This window comes from Equus przewalskii, chromosome 1, assembly GCF_037783145.1.
Source record: "Equus przewalskii isolate Varuska chromosome 1, EquPr2, whole genome shotgun sequence".
NCBI classification, from domain to species: Eukaryota; Metazoa; Chordata; class Mammalia; order Perissodactyla; family Equidae; genus Equus; species Equus przewalskii.
This window is the reverse complement of record NC_091831.1, coordinates 61049440-61070007: the sequence shown is the minus strand read 5'-3', so window position 1 is coordinate 61070007 and position 20568 is coordinate 61049440. Positions and strand designations below refer to the sequence as shown.

Sequence of the window (20568 nt, the reverse complement as noted above, 5' to 3'; positions counted from 1 at the left end):
TAAGTCTATTATGTAACTTGATTTGCTCCATTCTAAATAGTTCAGACAGGGTTTCATCAATTTATATAACAAGTCACATCAACATCGTAGAATAACTCACTCATCATGTAAATAATCTCTGTGCATATTTTGTCATCGGTTTATAGTAGCAGGAGCACAAAATAGCATCAAAATACTTGATTTCAAGCCTTTGCTCTGTCCAACTAAGTGACCTTACAAAAGTTATAAAACTTCTCTGGGCTTTGGTTTTCTCGTCTGTAAAAGAGGATTATTACCTCTTCTTAATAGTAATTAGAGGACTAAATAAGAAAATATATTTAAAGTGCTAGCCTATCATAAAATACATGTGAGATTAATTTTGATTCATACTTTCCTCTGGGTTTTCTTTTCCTCTTAAATAAGATATGTATAAATTGAAAGAGTTGTACTAGATCAGCAGCTTCATAATGGTGTTCCATGGAGCCTGCAGGAGAGCCAAAGGGGGCGGCAGAATGGGTAGGTCTCTCAGCCTCCAGCCTCCATTTCAATCTAAGCAGTTTTTCTTTCTTCTTTTTTATTGGCTTTGTTGAGATATAATTGACAAAATTGTAAGATATTTAAAGTATATATCATAGTGATTTGATATACATTGTGAAAGGATTTCCACCATCTAGTTAATTAACACATCCATCACCCTCACATATTTATCTTTCTTTTGGGGGTGGGGGGATCGGGTTAGAACATTTCCTACTCTCTTAGCAGATATCAATTACATAATACAGTGTTATCAACTATAGTCACCATGTTTTACATTAGATCCTTGGACTGTATTCACCTTACAGCTGAAAATTGGTACCCTTTTACCAACCTCTCCCTATTTCTCTCACCCCTTAGTCCCTAGCAACCACTTTTCTACTCTCTGTTTATATGAGTTTGACTTTTGTTTTTTAGATTTAACGTATAAGTCATATTATGCAGTATTTGTCTTTCTCTGTCTGGCTTATTCCACTTAGCATAATGCCCTCAAGGTGCCTCCAATATGTCATTACAAATAGCAGGATTTCCTTCTTTCTCATGACTGAATAATATTCCATTGTATGTATATATCACATCTTTATCCGTTCATCTGTTGATGGACAGTTAGGTTGTTTCGATATCTTAACTATGGTGAATAATGCTGCAGTGAACATGAGAAGAGATAATCTCTTTGATATCCTATTTTCATGTCTTTTGGACATATACCCAGAAGTGGGATTGCTGGGTTATATGGTTGCTGTGTTTTTCATTTTTTGAGGAACCTCCATACTAGTTTTCCATAATAGCTAGACCAATTTACATTCCCACCAACAGTGTACAAGGGTTCCCTTTCCTCCATATCCTCGCCAACGCTCCTCTCTTGTCTCTTTGATGATAGCCATTCTAACACCTCATTGTGATGTGATATCTTATTGTTGTTTTGATTGGCATTTCCCTAATGATTAGTGATGTTGAACACTTTTTCATGTACCTGTTGGCTGTTTGTATGTGTTCTTTAGAAAAATGTCTATTCAGTTCCTCTAGCTATTTTTTAATCAAATTGTTTGTTTTCTGCTTTGAGTCTTATGAGTTCTTTATAAATTTTAGATATTAAGACCTTACCAGATATGTGGTTTGCAAATATTTTCTCCCATTCCATAGGTTGCATTTTCATTTTGTTGATGGTTTCCTTTGCTGTACAAAGCAGTTTTTCCTTGAGCTCTTTTATATTTTAGAGTTCCTGGTGAAATTTTATTTGAGAAAAAGGGATCTGAATCCTAAAACAAACGTTTAAAAACAAATTAGACTAGATAATCCCTTCCAACTTTAAAATACTATGTTTTTATGATTGTTATTCTGAGCTCTCTTATAAAAGAATACCATGTCTTATTTTTTATAGCTCTCTTGCTATGAGCCCAGGTGAAGAAATATTAACCTTGTTACAGACAATACCATTTGATATAGAAGAGCTTAAGAAAGAAGAAGCTAATCTTCCCCCAGAAGATGGTAAGTGGTGGACCAGGATAGAACAGAAGGGTTAGAAAGATTAAAACATTCCACTAAATCTCACAGGGTTCTGGCCCGAGAGTTCCTGTCATGTGAGTGTAGTATGGCAGTATCATGCTGTCTTCTTTTCAGATGACCAGTGGTTAGACCTCTCACCACATCAGCTGGACCAGCTACTGCAGGAAGCTGCTGGCAAAAAAGAACCAGAGCCCATTTCCAAGGGGGAGAAGGAGAACTATGACTTAACTCAAGTCTCAGAGAGCATGAGAGCTTTCATATCCAAAGTCTCAACCCACAAAGGAGCAGAGTTGCCTCGGTAATTTGTATTAAAATATAAATATCTAAATATTTATAACCCAAATGTTGAAGTTATCCAGTCATTGCTAGTTCTACTCTTGTTTTTTTTTTTTTAGTAAATGATTTGTATTGCTTTGTTTCCCTCTTTTGGTGCCTAGTGCCGTGATAACCTACTTATCTAGAGTCAGATTTCTAGTAACCTGATCCTCTGCCATCTTTAAAGTAAGCCAGAGAGACCACTCAGCGGATCTAAAAGCCATCATCCCAGGGCTGTGCAGGGCAACCATGTACTTTACTCTTTAGATTTTTACTCAGAACCTTGTGGACTGTGAACATCTAGCTCTCAGCAATCTCAGACTTCTGATCCCCCACCCACCAACTCAAAAGAGAGGGATAAAAGGGTTCATGATAAGAAGAAATAGTAACAGAAGAAATGGGAAGTTACGTTTGGCAAGAAATAGGAAAAAAAGGTGGATGGAAGTTTGCTTGCATAGCAAATCTGTGTCTTTTTTTTTTGAGGAAGATTAGCCCTAAGCTAACGTCTGCTGCCAGTCCTCCTCTTTTTGCTGAGGAAGACTGGCCCTGAGCTAATATCCGTGCCCATCTTCCTCTACTTTATATGTAGGATCCTTACCACAGCATGGCTTGCCCAGCATTGCCATGTGCCCACCCAGGACCTGAACCGGCGAACCCCAGGCTGCCAAAGCAAAACGTGCACACTTAACCGCTGAACGACCGGGCCGGCCCCCCACAAATAGGTCTTTAGTGTTGATATTGTTGAGCTTCATGAGAAGATTAAATTTTTTTTTTTTTTTTTTTTTTAAGATTTTATTTTTTTCCTTTTTCTCCCCAAAGCCCCCCGGTACATAGTTGTGCATTCTTCGTTGTGGGTTCCTCTAGTTGTGGCATGTGGGACGCTGCCTCAGCGTGGTCTGACGAGCAGTGCCATGTCCGCGCCCAGGATTCGAACCGACGAAACACTGGGCCGCCTGCAGCGGCGCGCGCGAACTTAACCACTCGGCCACGGGGCCAGCCCCGAAGATTAAATTTTATATTCAATATTCTCTCTTTAAGAAAGCAGGTTTAGGGGCCAGCACAGTGCTTAAGTTTGCATGCTCTTAAAAAAGAAAAGCAGGGATAAAGGAAGTTTGTTTTTACTTATTTTTAAAGATTTGGTTCCTAAAGAGATAGATTTTGTTTAAATTAACTTGGATAAATGATTTCTTTTGCTAATGCTAGATATATCTTGTGGGAGGTGGAGGGTGGGTAGGTCCCTATATCAGCATAAGTTAAATGTTCATAAACAAAGTGCAGTTTTGTTTTGTTTTTTTCCAGGAAGATTGGCTCTGAGCTAACTTCTGTTGCCAATCTTCCTCTTTCTGCTTGAGGATTGTCGCTGAGCAATCTTATGTTAACATCTATGTTAGCATCTATGCCAGTCTTTCTCTATTTTATGTGGGATGCCACTACAGCATGGCTTGAGGAACGATGTGTAGATCTGCACCCAGGATCCAAACCTGCAAACCCCAGGCTGCTGAATCAGAGTGCACAAACTTAACCACTACGCCACTGGGCCGGCCCCAGCAATTTTTACTTTTATTTCATCAGTCTGTCCCGTTTCTGTTGCCCTGAAAGATCAGTAAGCATAAGGATTTTTTAAATTTAAACTACAATTTTATTTTCTGTGCTTCTTTTGAGAGTGTATCTCTGGTAATGTTCCTAAGAATGGCACCACTTTAGAAAAAGTTTCAAAGAGTTGTATTCAGGATAAATCGTCTTTTTCCTTTAATCTTGCAGAGAACCTTCTGAGGCTCCAATCACTTTTGATGCAGATTCTTTTCTTAATTATTTTGATAAGATTTTAGGTAAGTTACAGTGTGACGTTTATTTTCATTTTGAAACAGAAGTAGTATGGCTGTTGCTAGAGCACTGGAGCATTGGATTTCTCAGAAGTCAAGATACTGCTTTCTCTTCATGATTCTGAGTTGATTTCAACCATGGATTACTGCCCTATTGAGTGATTTTGCAGAGGATGCCTAACTCAGTGGCTGACATTGTAGCTGCTCATTAAATATTTGTTGAGTGCGTGAATGCTCTGTGGTTAGAGTTTTACCTTGTCTCCCATATTACATTGTTTTTTCTCTTTTAGACTTAATTCACTTGCACACTAGTAATAAAAAGACAAATAGCCCAATTAAAAAATCAACAAAAGATATAAACAGGCAGTGCCTCAAAGAAGAAATATAAAAAGTCAATAAATATTTTAAAATAGTTAACTGTTTCTAGTAAGCAAGTAAACACACAATAAAAATAAGGACTCTTTTTTTTGCCCATCATATTGGCAAAAGCTTAAAAGATTGATAATAACCAGTTTTCTCAAGGGTTGGAAAAATGAGCACTCTTCATACTGTGAGGGTAGAAGTGTAAGTCATCTTTTCGCAGGGCAGTTTAGTACTCTAGAATGTTCATAACCTTTGCCTTAGCAATTTCACTTCCAGGAATTTACTCTATGAAAAATATATGTGCAAAGATGGTGATTGCAGCATTGGAGTAGCAAAAAATTGGAATATTCTAAATGTCCACCAAGAGAGAAATGGTTAAATAAGTCATAGTACATCCATATTATGAAATACTGTGCAGCTTTATTGAAGAATAAGTTCCATCTATAGGTTTTGACAGAGAAGGACCTCCAAGACATATAAATAAGTGGAAAAGCAAACTATAGTTCAATATGTATAACTATGTTTTAAAAGAAAGCTATGTTTATATATGTATATGTACAGAACTGCATAGATAAAGGTCTGGATACCCACCAAACTGTTAAAAGATGGTTGACTCTGGGAAGAGTTAGATGTGAGACAATTCTGTATGGCTTGAATGTTTACATCAAAATGTATTCATGTATTATATAGTTTTTAAATTTTTAGGTAAAAAATTTTAATTAATTAAATTCACATTAAAAAAGAAAAAGGTGAATCTTTCAGCTCATCCTGTGTACTTTTCTGCAAATACCTGCCAGCAACACCATTTTCTGGAAGGGGTTTTTGTTAAGTAGTTTGCCTATGTATATTGATTTTTTTCTGCAGATAATATTCTAATTCTCTTGAGAGGTGTAATCACTCAAAAAAAAATTTACGAAGGGGCTCTTTCTGTGTTGGGGTCTGTGTAGGGCCAAGGCCTCATGAGTCAGACTCTGATGATCTGGATGAAGACGACTTTGAATGTTTAGAAAGTGATGATGACTTGGATCTTGAAACACAAGAGCCAGGGGAAGAAGCGTCTGTAAAAGGAACCCTTGATGATCTCCAGTCATACATGGCGCAGATGGACCAGGAACTGGCACATACCAGCATTGGCAAGAGTTTCACTACCCAGAAGCAAATGGTATGTCTGTGTTTAACCTCTGTCTCCTTCTGAGTTTATTACAAAGGATAGCTAAAACCATATTTTATCTTAGTTTTTCTTTTCTTTTTTTTATTTGTGATAGGTTTTTTTTGTGATGAATTTGATTTTTTGATTTGAGATAAATAAGAATGTTAATTTTTTCCTAACTCTGGTAGGATGAAGGATTATTAACTTTATTTTCCTAAACATAAGCTTAATTATATTACTTATTCTATTATCTATGAGGATTTAAAATAAAAAGTCATATGATGTATTGATATTAGTATGTGGTTGCATACTACTACTAACAGCTTAAAGTGATTTTTAAAAAAGAGAAAGGATCTTAAATTTCCAAATAATTTTCAAGTCTTAGTAGTGTTTGTTTCATTTATTTCCCTATTTTAGAGCCAAATGTAGAATTCATCTTCCACTCATGTTTTTATCCTAGTTTTTATACCAGCACTGTCTAATCCTAGACAGAGACATTATGGAAAGAGAATGGACTCTGGAGTCTCATGGATTAGGGTTGGAAATCCAGCTAAGCTATCCACTGTCAATGTAGCCATTAACCAATAATCTTCATTTCATAGAATTAACATGAGAACCAAATGAGATAATAGTAAAACCCATAATGGGCCCTTAATTAATGTATTTTCCTTGCTTTGATCATCTAAACCACATTTAAAACTATATTCACTACCAGTATTGCCAAAACCTAATAGAAACCACACATTAGATGTATCTAAAGCAGTGTTTCTTAAATGTTAATGTGAATACGAACCACCTAAAGATCTTGTTAAAACATAGATTCTGGTTAAGTATGTCTGGAGTGAGGTCTGAGATTTTACATTTCTAACAAGCTCCCAAGCGATGCGCATGCTGCTGGTCCAGGGACCACAACTGAGTAGCAAAGATATAAAGGTCTAAAGATCAAGGTACAATCTTTCAAATCCTTTCCCCAACCTGTGAAATCAGAGGCTCAAGTAACAATTCAGAGTCTTTGTGGTTGGACCTCAAAAGCCTCAAGTTTTTACTTGAAGTTTTTTCATTGGGAGGAAAAAAGGAAATCTAGATTCTTTCGTTTAGAGAAAAATTTAGATTTTTTTTTAATGTTCATTTTTTTAAAAACTCTTAGGCAAGCTATAAATATACCTCCTTAACCCTGGTTATCTTCTTTGGCCTATTTCAAAATAGAGAAGAAATCCTTTCAATTTGTAGAAACTTTTCCTAGAAAGAAGTGTATTATAATCTTTGGAACCAAATTTTAATATGTATGTTAAGTTACATAGTTTATTAGATCTCATTTTTACCTTCTATCAGGAAGGAAAAGAAATTTCCTTTTAATTTGGAATTCAATTTTATATTGTTGCTTAGTTAGCTTTTTATTGTAACCACCATCCAACCTAATGGCATATTATTCCATGATTTTGTTTTCTCTTCATGAATAAGGAAGCTCTGTCTCAGACTACCAATAACAATTCAGATGAGGAAGATTCTGGTGCAGGAGAATCTATTATGACACCAGTGGATGTAGACCTGAACCTGGTTTCAAATATACTGGAATCCTATAGTTCCCAAGCTGGACTGGCAGGACCTGCTTCCAACCTCTTACAAAGCATGGGAGTGCAGCTACCTGACAACACTGATCATAGACCCACAAGTAAGCCAACAAAAGATTAACCAGCAAACCTAGCCTCTCTTTTTCATTCCTTAAATAAATATCGAGTCTGACTGTGCTCATGTCGAGTTTAAATTACTCATTTAGTAAAAATGTTTCTTCATTACAAGTTTCGCAGATTGACTTCTCCTCTATGAGCCCCAGATGTTGCCCTCTGTGCACAAGTCTTTGTGATCTCAACAAGGTTTTGAAGTTGGCAGAATAGAGAGAATAAAGGCCCTGGATAGCCCCTGAGATGAGATCTACACACTCTTGTGTTCAGGACATTGTTTATCTTTATTGAGAATTAAATGTTGGCTAGAGAAAGGAAAGTAGATAGGCAAAATTAAAGAATTCTTGAGTTGCTTTTTCATTCCAGTTACCCATGATGACCTTGAGCCAGGCTAATTCTGGTGACAAATACATTTGTTTGAACATTTTACTTATTTTTACTATTCTACTTCATGGACCCAGTGGGTTCTTTTTATCCTTAGCACCTTCACAATTCATTGCCACATAAATATTCTGAAGCCAGATAAGCCCTGTACCAAATTTTCTCTTATTTATATGTCATTTTTCGGTACCCCAGCCCTAACCCTTTTGCCTCAGCTTTCAGAAGCCCTTGGAGTCCTGAGAAGTAAAGCCCTCGTTCCACTCACTGTTGGGAAACAGAACTCAGTGCTGCAGATCCTCCCGTTAGCCACTTCCATCTTTTCTTTTCCAAAACAACACATTAATCCGAAAGCAAACAGTTACCCCATGGTATGTCTGGGAAACTCATAACCAGGAGTCCTGCACACTCCCCTTTCCACCAGTATTTTCAGACTGGGGATGTGTACACATGTGCTCACAAACACACCCACATAGAGAGAGAGAAGATTGGGAGATAGTAATTCACCTGGACCCTGAACTGTTTTCTTCTAACTGCAAGATATGAAGAAATCTCAGGTCCTCTCTTTCAAGAGTGTTTTCCCTTCTACATGCTGGGTTCAGCTCAGGTCAGGGCAAGCTGCCAATCTAAGAGGACAATCAAGTCCCATCACACATTATCCCTCAACATTTCCTGCTGACGGCACTTTTGATTTCCCCAAAGCAATGATGGTTTGCTGGCAATGGGGAGAGCAATGACCTTTTGGGATCAAGAGGAAATTCAGTGCTTCAACTTTTCTAGTTCTAGAATCTCTTTTCCTTAGTCCTGTGGGACTTTGATGTGTAAATAATCTTAGGGTCTCTGACACTTGTGTCTTTAAAATCATCTGAAGATATGACTCTTTCCCCAGCCATTCCTCTTTTCAAACAGACCTCTAACCATATTTCTTCTGCACATTGCTTCAGTCGTTCCACAGACTTAGAACCTGAACTTTGACGTTTGTCACACTAATAAAAGGATTTCTTTTCTCCTCCCACCTTAAATTCTTACTTTCCACAAATTCCTAACTTCATAAGACAGAAAAATACATCTGAATGAAAGTGTGGAAATTTATTTTATTTCCTTCAGATAATTTTTCTCCCCATGACAAGGTATAGGATGGCATATATAAATGATGACAAATCCTAAATTTAGTTTATCCCATAAAACTCAAAAAATGGTTCATCCTCACTAATCCCTTAGTTGAAGTTACAACACTTACTGGATGTGCAAATGCAGCAACCATTTTACTTAGGAAAACAGGCATGGCAAAATGATCATCTTTTCCTTGGGTCACAAACTGAGCAAGTAACTGCAAAAAAAACCTTCCCATCTTGAGCCCCACTGGGATGCAGTTACCTCAACAGAACATCATTGCCTCTGATATATTATAGAGTACTCTGATGAAGGCCTTAGCTCCCATTTTCCTCATCCCTTCAGCTGACTTAAAGAAATATGACTTTAATTTAACTACCATGTACAAAATAATTATCTGTATATGAATTAAAAAATGTTATCTTGTGCTATTTTTCTTAACTCTATGAGGATAAAAAGTAACTCAGTAGTGGGCTGAGATTTGCTCTATATTTTCAATACTAAGATAAAAGTTTTAACCAAAATTATGCCAGGCACATTTTGGCAGTTAGTATAAACCTAGTATTAACAAGCCACATGCCAAAAGATGTCTGCTTCCAAGGCCTAGGAGAAATGGATGAACAAAGACCTACATCTAAACTAATGCTTCAGCCTTCCCTCTGATTTTGACAATTGTCATCTCATCAGTTTTGGCATTTTTGATTGCCTATGAGTAGGAACTTATTTCATTAACACTGCTGGTAGAGGTGTCTCGCTGTAGGCGGCTCACCTTCTTCTCTGCCTTATTATGAGGTTGGCCTGAAGATGGCCTTTTGTCACCTCCCTTTTAGCTCCTTATCTCTGATATGTCCATCTGGGATACTGAGAGAGGAGTCTAGGTGGCCTGATCTGAATTAAGCAGGCAGGGCAGAACAGGTTGGTTTTTCTACCCACTCCTTAATCAGTTGGTGAGCAATGGCTAACTTGGGGGGCAACCAGAATGGAAAAGTCCCATTCTGTTGCTGAGTATATGGGTTGTTTCTCCTCAGGGCTGTAGCCACCTCATCGTGACTGAACCAGGCAGCTGCCTCTAGTTCTCTCAAGTTCACCTGGATCTGAAAGACATAAGGAAAAACAGGATGTACAGTTAGGAACTACAAAATTTAGAATAATGTGGCCAAACTTGAGAAAATGGTTCCAGAACTGAGCAATCTTAGATGATAATACTTGGGAGCTACAGGCTGGGAGGTACTCAGTTCTAGATACTGCCCAGAAGCAAAGGAGGCATAATTAAGATATAAGAATTAAATATATTTTTTAAATAGTTAAAAAAAATAATAATAACATTTTAAGAATCCTAGGAGTATAAATACTAAGATTTAAGAGTGGTTAACATTGAGGGGTATATTATGAATAATACTTGTTTTTCTTTGTGCCTCTATTGATGGTATAACTTTCAGTTAAAAAAGAACATGCAGGGTCCAGCCTGGTGGCACAGCAGTTAAGTTCACAAGTTCTGCTTCAGCGGCCGAGGGTTTGCTGGTTCAGATCCCGGCTTGTCAAGCTATGGTGTGGCAGGCGTCCCACATATAAAGTAGAGGAAGACCTTGGGCATGGATGTTAGCTCAGGGCCAGTCTTCCTCAGCAAAAAGAGGAGGATTGGCAGTGGATGTTAGCTCAGGGCTAATCTTCCTCAAAAAAAAAAAAAAAAGAACAGACAATGGCTGGCCCAGTGGCATAGTGATTGAGTTTGTGTGCTCTGCTTTGGCCCAAGGTTCATGGGTTTGGATCCTGGGTGCAGACCTACACATCACTTGTGAAAGCCATGCTGTGGCGTTGTCCTACGTGCAAAGTAGAGGAAGATTGGCACAGATGTTGGCTTGAAGCTAATCTTCCTCAAGCAGAATGAGGAAGATTGGCAGCAGATCTTAGCTCAGGGCCAGTCTTCCTCACAAACAAACAAACAAACAAATGTTACTCTTCTTTAAAGGATAAGGGTTAATTAATGATAATCAAAAGCCTAGTATCTTCTTTGCAAGAAGCAAAGTAATGCAAACTGCAGCCACAGGAATCTGAGACAGATTAGATATTATTCATTCTATAGAGACCAAAACACACAGTAGACAAACTTTGGCAGATAGGGACCACAAAGCCTCTGTCAGGGATGCTACAGAAGAGCAAAAGGAGGTTGGATAAGACAATATCTAAGTCCCTTTCAACCAGAAGTTGCTATGATTTTATGTTATTAGTCCCCAACATCCTGGCTGACTTAAGCAATAAGACAATCCTGAAATCAATCATTAAATTTTATATATTTATTGTGTGCTTACTCTATGCAGGAATCTCTAAGTCTTGATGATAAAAGATAAATTGTCTCATGATTGAGAGATATACAAGGAAGAATGGTGATCATCTTGGCACTACCAATTTTCATAGTGATTATTTGTTTCCCTTATGAGATTGCAAGTTCCTTAAGGGTATAAATCATATCTTAAACATCTCTGCATAGACAATGCTGGACTAGACAGGGGCTTACTAAGTACCTACTGACCAGCTTGGATGAGGCAAAGGAAATATCACAGCATGAGGAAAGAATCAGAACTTACCTCTGTTTGCCCTGGTTTCACAGTTGCATGACAGGCAATCATGAGTGAGCTATTAGGAAAGGGCCAGTGCTGGGATGCAGAGTACTGCAGTCTTTCCACCTCCAATCCCACCTCTTCTGCAACTTCTCGCCGGACAGCCTCTTCCAGACTTTCACCTACAAGCACTCAGATTAATTCAGGACAGCTCTGCAGCAGGAAGGGTGATACAGATGCCCATTTGTGAAAGGAGTACCAAACCGGCTCTAAAGTTTCAATGAAATACTCTTGGGAGAGCCCTAAATCTCCGAGTCTTTACAACAATAGGAATCAAATCTGGAGTTGGGTGTTGAACTGCAATACTTAAACCTACTAGGTTAGTTATAATGCAAAATAAGAGTGGCAGTGGGAGAGGCGAGTGTTGCCCCCAGCTTTAATAAAATTCTAATGCCATGTTTCATCATTTGCAAGTTTTACCCCAAGAGACTGAGAAAAAAACCTGTAAATAAATTTTGAATTCTAACTAATAGTATGCATGCTGAAATATTTAGGGAGAAGTGTACCAGTGTCTGCAATCTCTGCATCCAAAAATATGGTAGATTGATGGATGGATAGAGGAATGGATAGATAGGTGATAAAGTAAGTGTAATAAAAAATTATAGAATCTAGGTGGTAGGTGTATTGGTGTTCACTGTATAATTCTTTCAACTATGCTGTATATTTGAAAATTTGCCTAAAATATATTGGAAAATTATAGTACCAGAAGGCAGTTTTGGTGGGGGTTTTTTCAGTTATTTTATTGAGGTCATAATGGCTTATAATATTGTGTAGTTTCAAGTGTACATTATTATTTATCAGTTTCTGTATAGACTGCATCGTGCTTACCACCAATAGTCTAATTTTTATCCGTCACCATACATATGTGCCCCTTTACCCCTTTTGCTTCCCTCCCTCCCGCTCTGGTCACCACTAGTCTGTTCTCTTTATCTGTGTGTTTGTTTATCTTGCACATATGAGTGAAATCATGCAGTATTTGTCTTTCTCTGTCCGGTTTATTTCGCTTAACATCATACAGAAGGCAGTTTTCTTGACGTGATAAAGAACAACGTCCTTGAGACTCCAAGCACTGTGGCAGCAAGACAAAGAAATACCTTCTATTGATAAGCTTTCTTGTCCTCCAGTATCATCCCTCCATGCCCTAAACTCCTTACCTATATCACAAAAACCTGCCAAGGCAGAATACATTCCCTTGGGAAAGGAACTCTGGCGAGCAAGCAGGCATTGAGTCCCATCTGACACCAGAGTGATCACCACGGGAGCCATCTAGGAAAAGGGGATGGAAACTTAAACACTAGGGCTTTGGGGCCTGTTAATGGGATGAAGGAAAAGATAACTAAGGAAAGCCTTTTAACTGTTCAGGCTTCCATCCACAGGACATAGTGCACAGTAATCCACTTCACAGATTACTGTCCTTTTAAAGCAATGCCTACCTGTGGATAATAGATGATCTTATTGGAAGGGCACACACGCTTGCTGCCAGCCATATTCTTCTTGGTGGGCTGCCCACTTCTGCTGCAGAACTGATGGGCATCATGCCAACGGAGAAGAGCCTGAGCCTAGGAATACAAAGATGGGCCTGGTTTCATTGGGGAGAATGTGGGGCTCATCTGTAACAAGCTGGGCCTAGTATTTAGAGCAACTCAAAGGGAAATGCCAATACCTTTCCAGCTCACCTATTTTAAATGGTTATTAACTGTTTAAACTTTAAAATAAGGAAACTATCTGACCATATTCCTCTAGCGTCTGAAATATGAATAAAAGCATACTTTTAAGTGTATTATGAATTATTTAAAATATATAATATATAGGGGCTGGCCCTGTGGCCGAGTGGTTAAGTTCGCACACTCCGCTGCAGGCGGCCCAGTGTTTCGTTGGTTCGAATCCTGGGCGCGGACACGGTACTGCTCATCAAACCACGCTGAGGCGGCGTCCCACATGCCACAACTAGAAGGACCCACAACTAAGAATATGCGACTATGTACCGGGGGGCTTTGGCGAGAAAAAGGAAAAAAAAATAAAATCTTTAAAAACAAAAAAAAGGTGCAAAATATATAATATATAAAGTATTGAACAGCCATTTACTTATGATCCAGCTTAAAAATAAACATTTCCAATATAGTTGAACACCCCAACATATACTGCTCCTCAATAAAGGTGGAATTTTTTTTGCAAATAAAGTGTTCAGAGGTTATCTCTTTAAGTTAATGGACAATCAAAAGCACTTTAGCAAGTAAAATCTAAAGCTGTGAGGACGAGTCATTAAAGCAATATAAAATAATTTCTCATAGGAAAAACATGATGACATATGTCATGCTGTGGGTCCTTAAAAATGTTTATGAGGCTAATAGATCATTGCCAGAGATTTGCATGCCCTTAGGAGAAAATGGTCCTGACAGCAGTCCTGCCAAGGGCGAAAGAAAGAAGAAGAAGTAATCTCCCTACAGCACGTTGTCCTTCTGCCAAGGTTTGTAGGAAGGACTATGATCTGCAAAAAAGGAATCAAATGTCACTCTAGCCTTGTGTTATGCACGCATGTATTCACCCATTATACACTGCTTTACTAAATTTCCTACAGAACTGAGAAATCAGAATCTACCGTGGATAGTAAGGAGGCATCCTTCTCATTCAGCTGAAAGAGAGCCTTCCTTAGCTCAATGAAAGACCCCTTGAGCTCTGTCTCCATTTGAGGTTTCTGTAAGGAAGCTAGAAAATGAGAAAAGGGATGAAATGAAACAAACGTCACACTTTGCCTCAGGGTCCCTCTCAAGTATATCCTGTTAGACACTGTTTCCCAAACTCACCTAATAAGACAACTAGGGAAAATAAAAAATACACAGGTTCTCAAGCCCCTACCTGGAGATTCTGAACTGCAGGTAAGTGAGGCCCAGAAATTTTTATTTTTTTAACAAGCATCAGGTGATTTCTATATTCAGGAAAATTTGGGAAACATTAGACCATAGTATTTCTCAAGAGCCTCTTCAGGGCAAAAAGAACTTTTGCACTAGCCACACACTATCCTTGGAAAAGAGATGAAATGGGACCTCTGAGCTCCTACCTGAACCTCATTGCAGCATCATACATTTACACCTACAACCCTGAAAGAGAGAAGGAAAGCCTGACAGGAGCCATGAGCCTATAGCAAACTGGTTCCCAAATGCAAGCCTGAAGACTCAGAGCTACTCCAAGGTAGCATGTTTATTGACCTGTATTGATAAAAGAAATAAGAACGATGTCATGAATTTTAAAACATTTCCTATGAAATATTTAAGATATATAAAATGTATAAAAGTACAGAGAATAATACAGTAAGCATATGTGTACCCACCACCTACCTTAGAAAGAAAGCGTTAAGATGTCCTTTATTTTCTAGTAAATGATGGATGATACCAGATGGTAGTATTTTTTTATTTCCTAACTTAAAATGTATATATATATATAAAGTTGATAACCTTTCTGTATTCCCAAAATTTTCTTTGAAATTATGTGAAGCCCCAAAGTCTGAGAACCATTGGAAAGTCCCCACTAGGAATAATGTTATGTACCGTTTATGGGAGAGGAGCTGTTGAGAACCAGATCCAGAGCAAACCATGCTTCATGCTTTTCGGAGCAGCCAAGCAGCACCGAATCTTCTATTCTTTGTGTGTCCTGTCCAAACTTAGCCAGGAGCTTTTCCAACTCTAAGAAATAAAACAGGTAAGAAAGAAAAAGAAGTGTTTTAATTAAACCACCAGAGCCATGGTAGACTTAAAGGAAATCATCTACTTCAGCTCGAATTAGGTACACCTGGCTCCCAGTCGCTACCCTGTAGCTAATTAGCTATGTAATCTTGGTCTAATCACTTAACCTCTCTAGGCCTCCACTTTCTCAGCAGCAATCTGAAGAGTTTGGACTAATGAAGGAATTCTTTCTGTGTAACACTGTGACACTCTATGATTCTATCATGAAAGGAACATATCCCTTAGTTCGAAAGCTACATGATATTTAACTTATGGCACTGAAGAAAAAAAGGCACACTTAAAATGGTAGAGACCAAATCGGTTATATAATTTAGTCTCCAGAGTATGCTGCTTTAGTGGGCCAGGGTAGAACACTAATGTGAGATCCCAGCCTGTATAAGACAAGTGCCGTATAGGGAGAAAACCTGTCCTCTTGTGCATGAAAGACTCACGTTTGTTCATAATGCAACATAACATTGCTAAAGCTCTAAATAATGTTTAGTGCCTTCTGATGGCATCTTTATATTCTTCTGCACTGCTAGGAACTACCTATGCAAGCACTCCAACATCTGACCCAATGGAGGAAATTCACTGACAATGTATTTAGAAGTTAGTTTATAGTGATATCATATAAAACTGAAAGTATCTTGAATGCCAAATCCCAGTGACTTAGATATCTTTAGTTATATACCCTAAAAGAGTTCTCAAAACAAATTAATTTTAATTCACTTTTAATTTTGACCCTTCTAGGAGAAATGAAGTCATGATGCAAATCTTAAACAGTGTAACAGTGTGCAACTCCATGGAGGCTGGAAATCACTGGTCTAAGGTAGGGGTTGGCAAAATATTTTAGGCTGTTGAGTCATATGGTCTCTGTCACAACTACTCTGCTCTGCCATTGTAGTGCAAAAGCAGCCATAGACAATATATAAATAAACAAGTGTGGCTGTATTCCAATTATTTACAGAACAGGTGGCAGGTTCCAATTTGGACAGCAGTTTTGCCGGCCTCTGGTTAAGGCAGTAGTGGTTCATACCATCACACCAAATACTATTTGGGCAACTCAAGTTCATACACTAAATAATTAATTGGCAGAAGCAGTTTGAAAAATCTGGGCTTTAAAGTCGGAGGATCCTTCTCAGGATTCAATATGGACTGAATTCTGCTTAGAGGCTACAGGCTGGTCTACTCTACTGGTCTGCTTTGGGCTTACCTGATAGGCTATGCTGGGGGGCCAGGTACTGATGTTCTGATTTCTGAAGCAAAGGAGCCAGGCTATGAAAGAGGTAAAATGCTCCCGTCTGCTGGGCTGTTTTGCATGCATCATCATCTTCCTTCAGTTCTAATAAATACCTGTATTTTGGAAATAAAGCATTACAAAACCACCTTTAGTTACTTGTACAGCATTCATCTTTGAGAATTCTGTTCCCACATCCCTCTCCTACCACGGCTTTTTCCTTTTATTTATTTACATCCTAAATTGCTCTAAAAAGGATCTGAGGTGGCTTTAGGCAATCATTCCCTCCTTTACACTACTGTACCTTGTCCATACTCCTGTGGTTGCACTTAACGTTGTACTATTTGTTAATTTGTCTGTCTTCCCTGAAAGACAATGGTCTCCTTAAGGGCAGGGTCTGCCTTAGTTCTGTATCTGCAGTAATTAGCATATTGAATGGCTCAATTCAATAAATATTTATTTATTCAAGGGTAATAAATATTTACTGAATTGAACCTCAAGGTACTCTGCCAATATTACACTGTGAGGCAAGAATTTACATGCAGTGGATTGAAAGGAAAACAATACTGTGATAAAACATCAACCACAGATGCCCAGAGATGAGAGCAGACTTCATTATTGCAAAGAGCAAACACTGTGCCTTCAGTAACTCTCATTCAGTCTAGGGAAGATAAAGAGCAAATTTTATCTTCAATGCACCCATGTCTCATACATCTAGTCCCCTAAGTGGACACCATTTGCTCCTTATCTCTACTGAAGGGACCATCGATGGGAAAGAGAAACCACTACTTGACTTATTTAATAAGTGTAATATTTTCAGTAGCCCAAATAAAAATATGTAAAAGAGAATATCCTATAATTATCTTCTATAAAAGAAATAGTACTGGGGCAAGTTCTAGGCTTTTCCAGGACCTTCATTGAGGATGGTCTAAATCCAGCCCTTCAAGAACCTTGAGAATCAGATCAGGGGCCACACGATTCAAAGGGGACTGAATGTGGATTCTCCTTCTGGGGCCTAGAGTTAACCATTTTGCCTGTTGAAAGCCCTCAAACAGACTCTCAGAGATATGGCATATTTTGTCACCTAAGTGGGAAACACAGTTTGTAAGATATTTTCTGTAGGATCTGAGAGTTTTTGTAACACCAGTAGGCAGGGTTGGCTCAACATGAAACTACAAAGCAAAATGATAAACGCACTACAATGGCATCTTTAGAAACCTATTTTTGACTGTGTGATAAAAGGGGTTACAATGAGCTCTGTATAAACAAGAGAAAAGAAACCTGAGATTTTAATACTCGTGATATTTTTAAACTTATTATGAGTGATTGCAGCCTCCTGGGGCAAAGACTCAATGTATGTCAAAGGAGAGACATGTGCCACTCAGAAGTTACCAAATACAAACAATAGAACAAACACCGCTGCCTTCGTAAAACAACAGTAAGCACAGTACAACCTGTACTTTGCCCTAATGACCCTAAAAAGCAAAACACCCAGGTTAAGGTCTTAAACCTGGGGCCTCATTGGAACTGGAACTGAGATCCAAAGTGTTCCTTGCATTCTTCTTGATCAGGAACACTTTAAAAATTCATTTTCTTCCTTTAGTTGTAGTAGCATGGAAAACAACAATACTAAGATTATCAAATGTAAACTGTTTTTTCCTTATTATAAAAGTAATAAATAGTCATTTTATAAAAATCAGAAAATACAGTTATCAATTTTTTTAAAAAGGGAAACCATCAAGAATCCCACCATTCAGAGATGATCACTGTTTATACCTTGGAATTCTCCAAACTATTTATTAATATTGTGTGTGTGTGTGTGTGTGTGTGTGTGTGTATAGGTATATTTAGAATCATACCTACTAATTTATAGCCTTTTTTCTTAAACATATTAACATCTTTTCACACCATATTCTTTATTGATAGAATTTTATTTTCTCATGATTTTTGATATGCTTTTTAATATATTTAATCACTTTAACATACCCATGTTTTAGACTTTCAATAATTCTGTTTTCTCAGAGTCTCAGCCTGAGAACTTCAGTAACATAAATGCCCAAAATATCTAAAACAAGTATTGCAATTCTGTTGTTTTCTCACTCTTGTTCATGTAAGATTGTATGCTTACGTGCCTTTAAATTTTGCGCTGGGCAGTGATGTTTGGCAGAGCTTCCTCTGTGGGAAGCCCTGGTTGTAAGTGTATCCCTCTAGAGGAGTTTTACATTTGCTTCTGCAAGGTGCCCCGGGGATATTATGTCTAGGACTACTACTGAAATTCTTTTCTTAAGGCCAGGGGTGGGGCTGGCCTAGTGGCGCAGCAGTTAAGTTCGCACATTCCGCTTCTTGGTGGCCCGGGGTTCACCGGTTTGGGTCCCTGGTGCGGACATGGCACCACTTGGCAAAAGCCATGCTGTGGTAGGCGTCCCACATATAAAGTAGAGGAAGATGGGCATGGATGTTAGCTCAGGGCCAGTCTTCCTCAGCAATAAGAGGAGGATTGGCAGTAGTTAGCTCAGGGCTAATCTTCCTCAAAAAAAAAAAAAAGAAAAGGCTGGGGGTTTGGGGACCACACCATATAGATGGTGCAAATTTAAACTCCAAAACTGTATGAGAGCAGGCTAGTGATTTCAAATTTGCTCAGGCTGTAGAAGTCCTTTATCATTGTCTTGTACTAGTGTAGATTTTTTTTCTAGTCTATCTTTCACTGAAATTTAGTTCTTCAGGGGAGTGGTAGACATCCAGGGATGGGAGTTATCTACCTTATTTTCAGGAAACTTCGTGAACTGTTATTTAGTATAGTTTTTAATGCCATCATACGGGTGTACTATAATTTAATTAATTTTTTCCTTACTGTTCATTCATCCATTCAACAATACTGCAGTGCCTGCTATGTGCCAGGTACTGTTTTATGCAGTAGGGGTACCACAGTGGAAAAGACAAAGTTCTTATCTTAATATAACTTATATTTAAGTACATCAGACATTTTAGATACTGTTAGAAATTTAGTTTGTTTAGAATTTTTCCAATTATAAATAATTTGTAATGAACATCTTTATATGTAAATCTTAATCATACATCCTTAATCTTCAATATAGGATTTTGAGATATTTATAATTTATAATTTAATGGGAAAAAGATAGAATAAATCAGAGCTCAAGTTGGTCAAAACTCACCGGGTCTTAGTGACATAGGTTGACAGCAGTCTATAGCACCATAAAGATTTTCTCCTGCAAGCAATTCCACAGTACAGGGACATTGTCAGATCCTTGAAGGAAAGAGGAGTTAAAAAAAAAAAAAGATCATAGTATGCAAATTTAAAGTAATGAATCACCAAAAGTGTTATACTTTAAGCCAGGATAGGCTTACTTTTTAATATTAAGGAAAGAGAAACTGCATAGGAGTCAGATGATCTGGTTTCTAAACTGCATTTCTGCTACTAATGAGTTGTGGGATTTCAACTTTGCAGTGCCTCTTTCCTAACCTACAAAACTGAAACCTGTTCTGTGAGAATCAGCTAACTATCCACAAAAAATATGTGCTCCTCCTTACATACTGTGGAATTGGTGCTGGGAGGTAGCTGCCAAGTTAAGGCCTACATTTTTCTCCTCCCTTGTATCCAAGTAGGGCCCAAACTAGGTCTTAACAATGGAATGTGAGTGGAAGGGATGTGTATCTTTTCTAGGCTAAAGCAGTTATGAAGTGGGTATGCCTTCTCTATCCTCTTTTTCCTCTTCTGCTTGGAAGACTCTGGAATAGCAGAGCCATTAGGTGGAGAACTGGCTCCTTGAATCACTACATGGAGAAAAGCCACCCACCAATCAAAGTCCCTCTGCCTCAGCTATTTGTGAGTAAGAAATAAACTTCTGTCCTATTAAGCCACTGAAATTTTGAAGTTTGTTATAGCAGCTAGCATCATAATAGACCAAGTAAGCCTGGAGTGTCTCCAGAGTAATGGAGCTAAGTTTCTCAGACTACATGAAAACCAAAGTCTCTCTGAGAATGAAGCAGGAGGAATCCTGTAGATAAGAAAAATATAAAATTACAGTCATTAGGAAAATATTTCAAAAGCCAGCTATGAAAATCTAACGTGGGTCTAAGATATTTTCTATTTTTTGTATCTCATTGTGAGCAAAAAAAATTCTCTATCTTAA

At 38.1% G+C, this 20568-nt stretch overlaps 2 protein-coding genes across 13 annotated transcripts in view; one reads left to right on the top strand and one right to left on the bottom strand.

Annotated features, from left to right (window-relative positions):
• The window catches only part of ECD (ecdysoneless cell cycle regulator), a 28115-nt gene extending 20693 nt beyond the window's left edge, over positions 1-7422 (top strand). For 2 of the 4 annotated variants that reach the window (XM_008540737.2, XM_008540738.2), the window contains exons 10-14: positions 1895-2001; positions 2134-2317; positions 4096-4163; positions 5468-5682; positions 7132-7422. In XM_008540737.2, the coding sequence (XP_008538959.2) occupies positions 1895-2001; positions 2134-2317; positions 4096-4163; positions 5468-5682; positions 7132-7362 (805 nt within the window). In that variant the 3' untranslated portion in view covers positions 7363-7422. The remainder of the gene's footprint in view (positions 1-1894; positions 2002-2133; positions 2318-4095; positions 4164-5467; positions 5683-7131) is intronic. The other 2 variants (XM_008540739.2, XM_070566053.1) reach the window with 1 other exon arrangement.
• Positions 7423-8804: 1382 nt separating this feature from the next.
• The window catches only part of NUDT13 (nudix hydrolase 13), a 35488-nt gene continuing 23724 nt past the window's right edge, over positions 8805-20568 (bottom strand). For 3 of the 9 annotated variants that reach the window (XM_008540743.2, XM_008540742.2, XM_070566108.1), the window contains exons 2-9: positions 19591-19682; positions 16394-16533; positions 15007-15141; positions 14061-14167; positions 12895-13020; positions 12616-12727; positions 11429-11583; positions 8805-9937 (exon numbers count right to left, since the gene is read on the bottom strand). In XM_008540743.2, the coding sequence (XP_008538965.1) occupies positions 9737-9937; positions 11429-11583; positions 12616-12727; positions 12895-13020; positions 14061-14167; positions 15007-15141; positions 16394-16533; positions 19591-19673 (1059 nt within the window). In that variant the 5' untranslated portion in view covers positions 19674-19682 and the 3' untranslated portion in view covers positions 8805-9736. The remainder of the gene's footprint in view (positions 9938-11428; positions 11584-12615; positions 12728-12894; positions 13021-14060; positions 14168-15006; positions 15142-16393; positions 16534-19590; positions 19683-20568) is intronic. The other 6 variants (XM_070566124.1, XM_070566117.1, XM_070566131.1 and 3 more) reach the window with 2 other exon arrangements.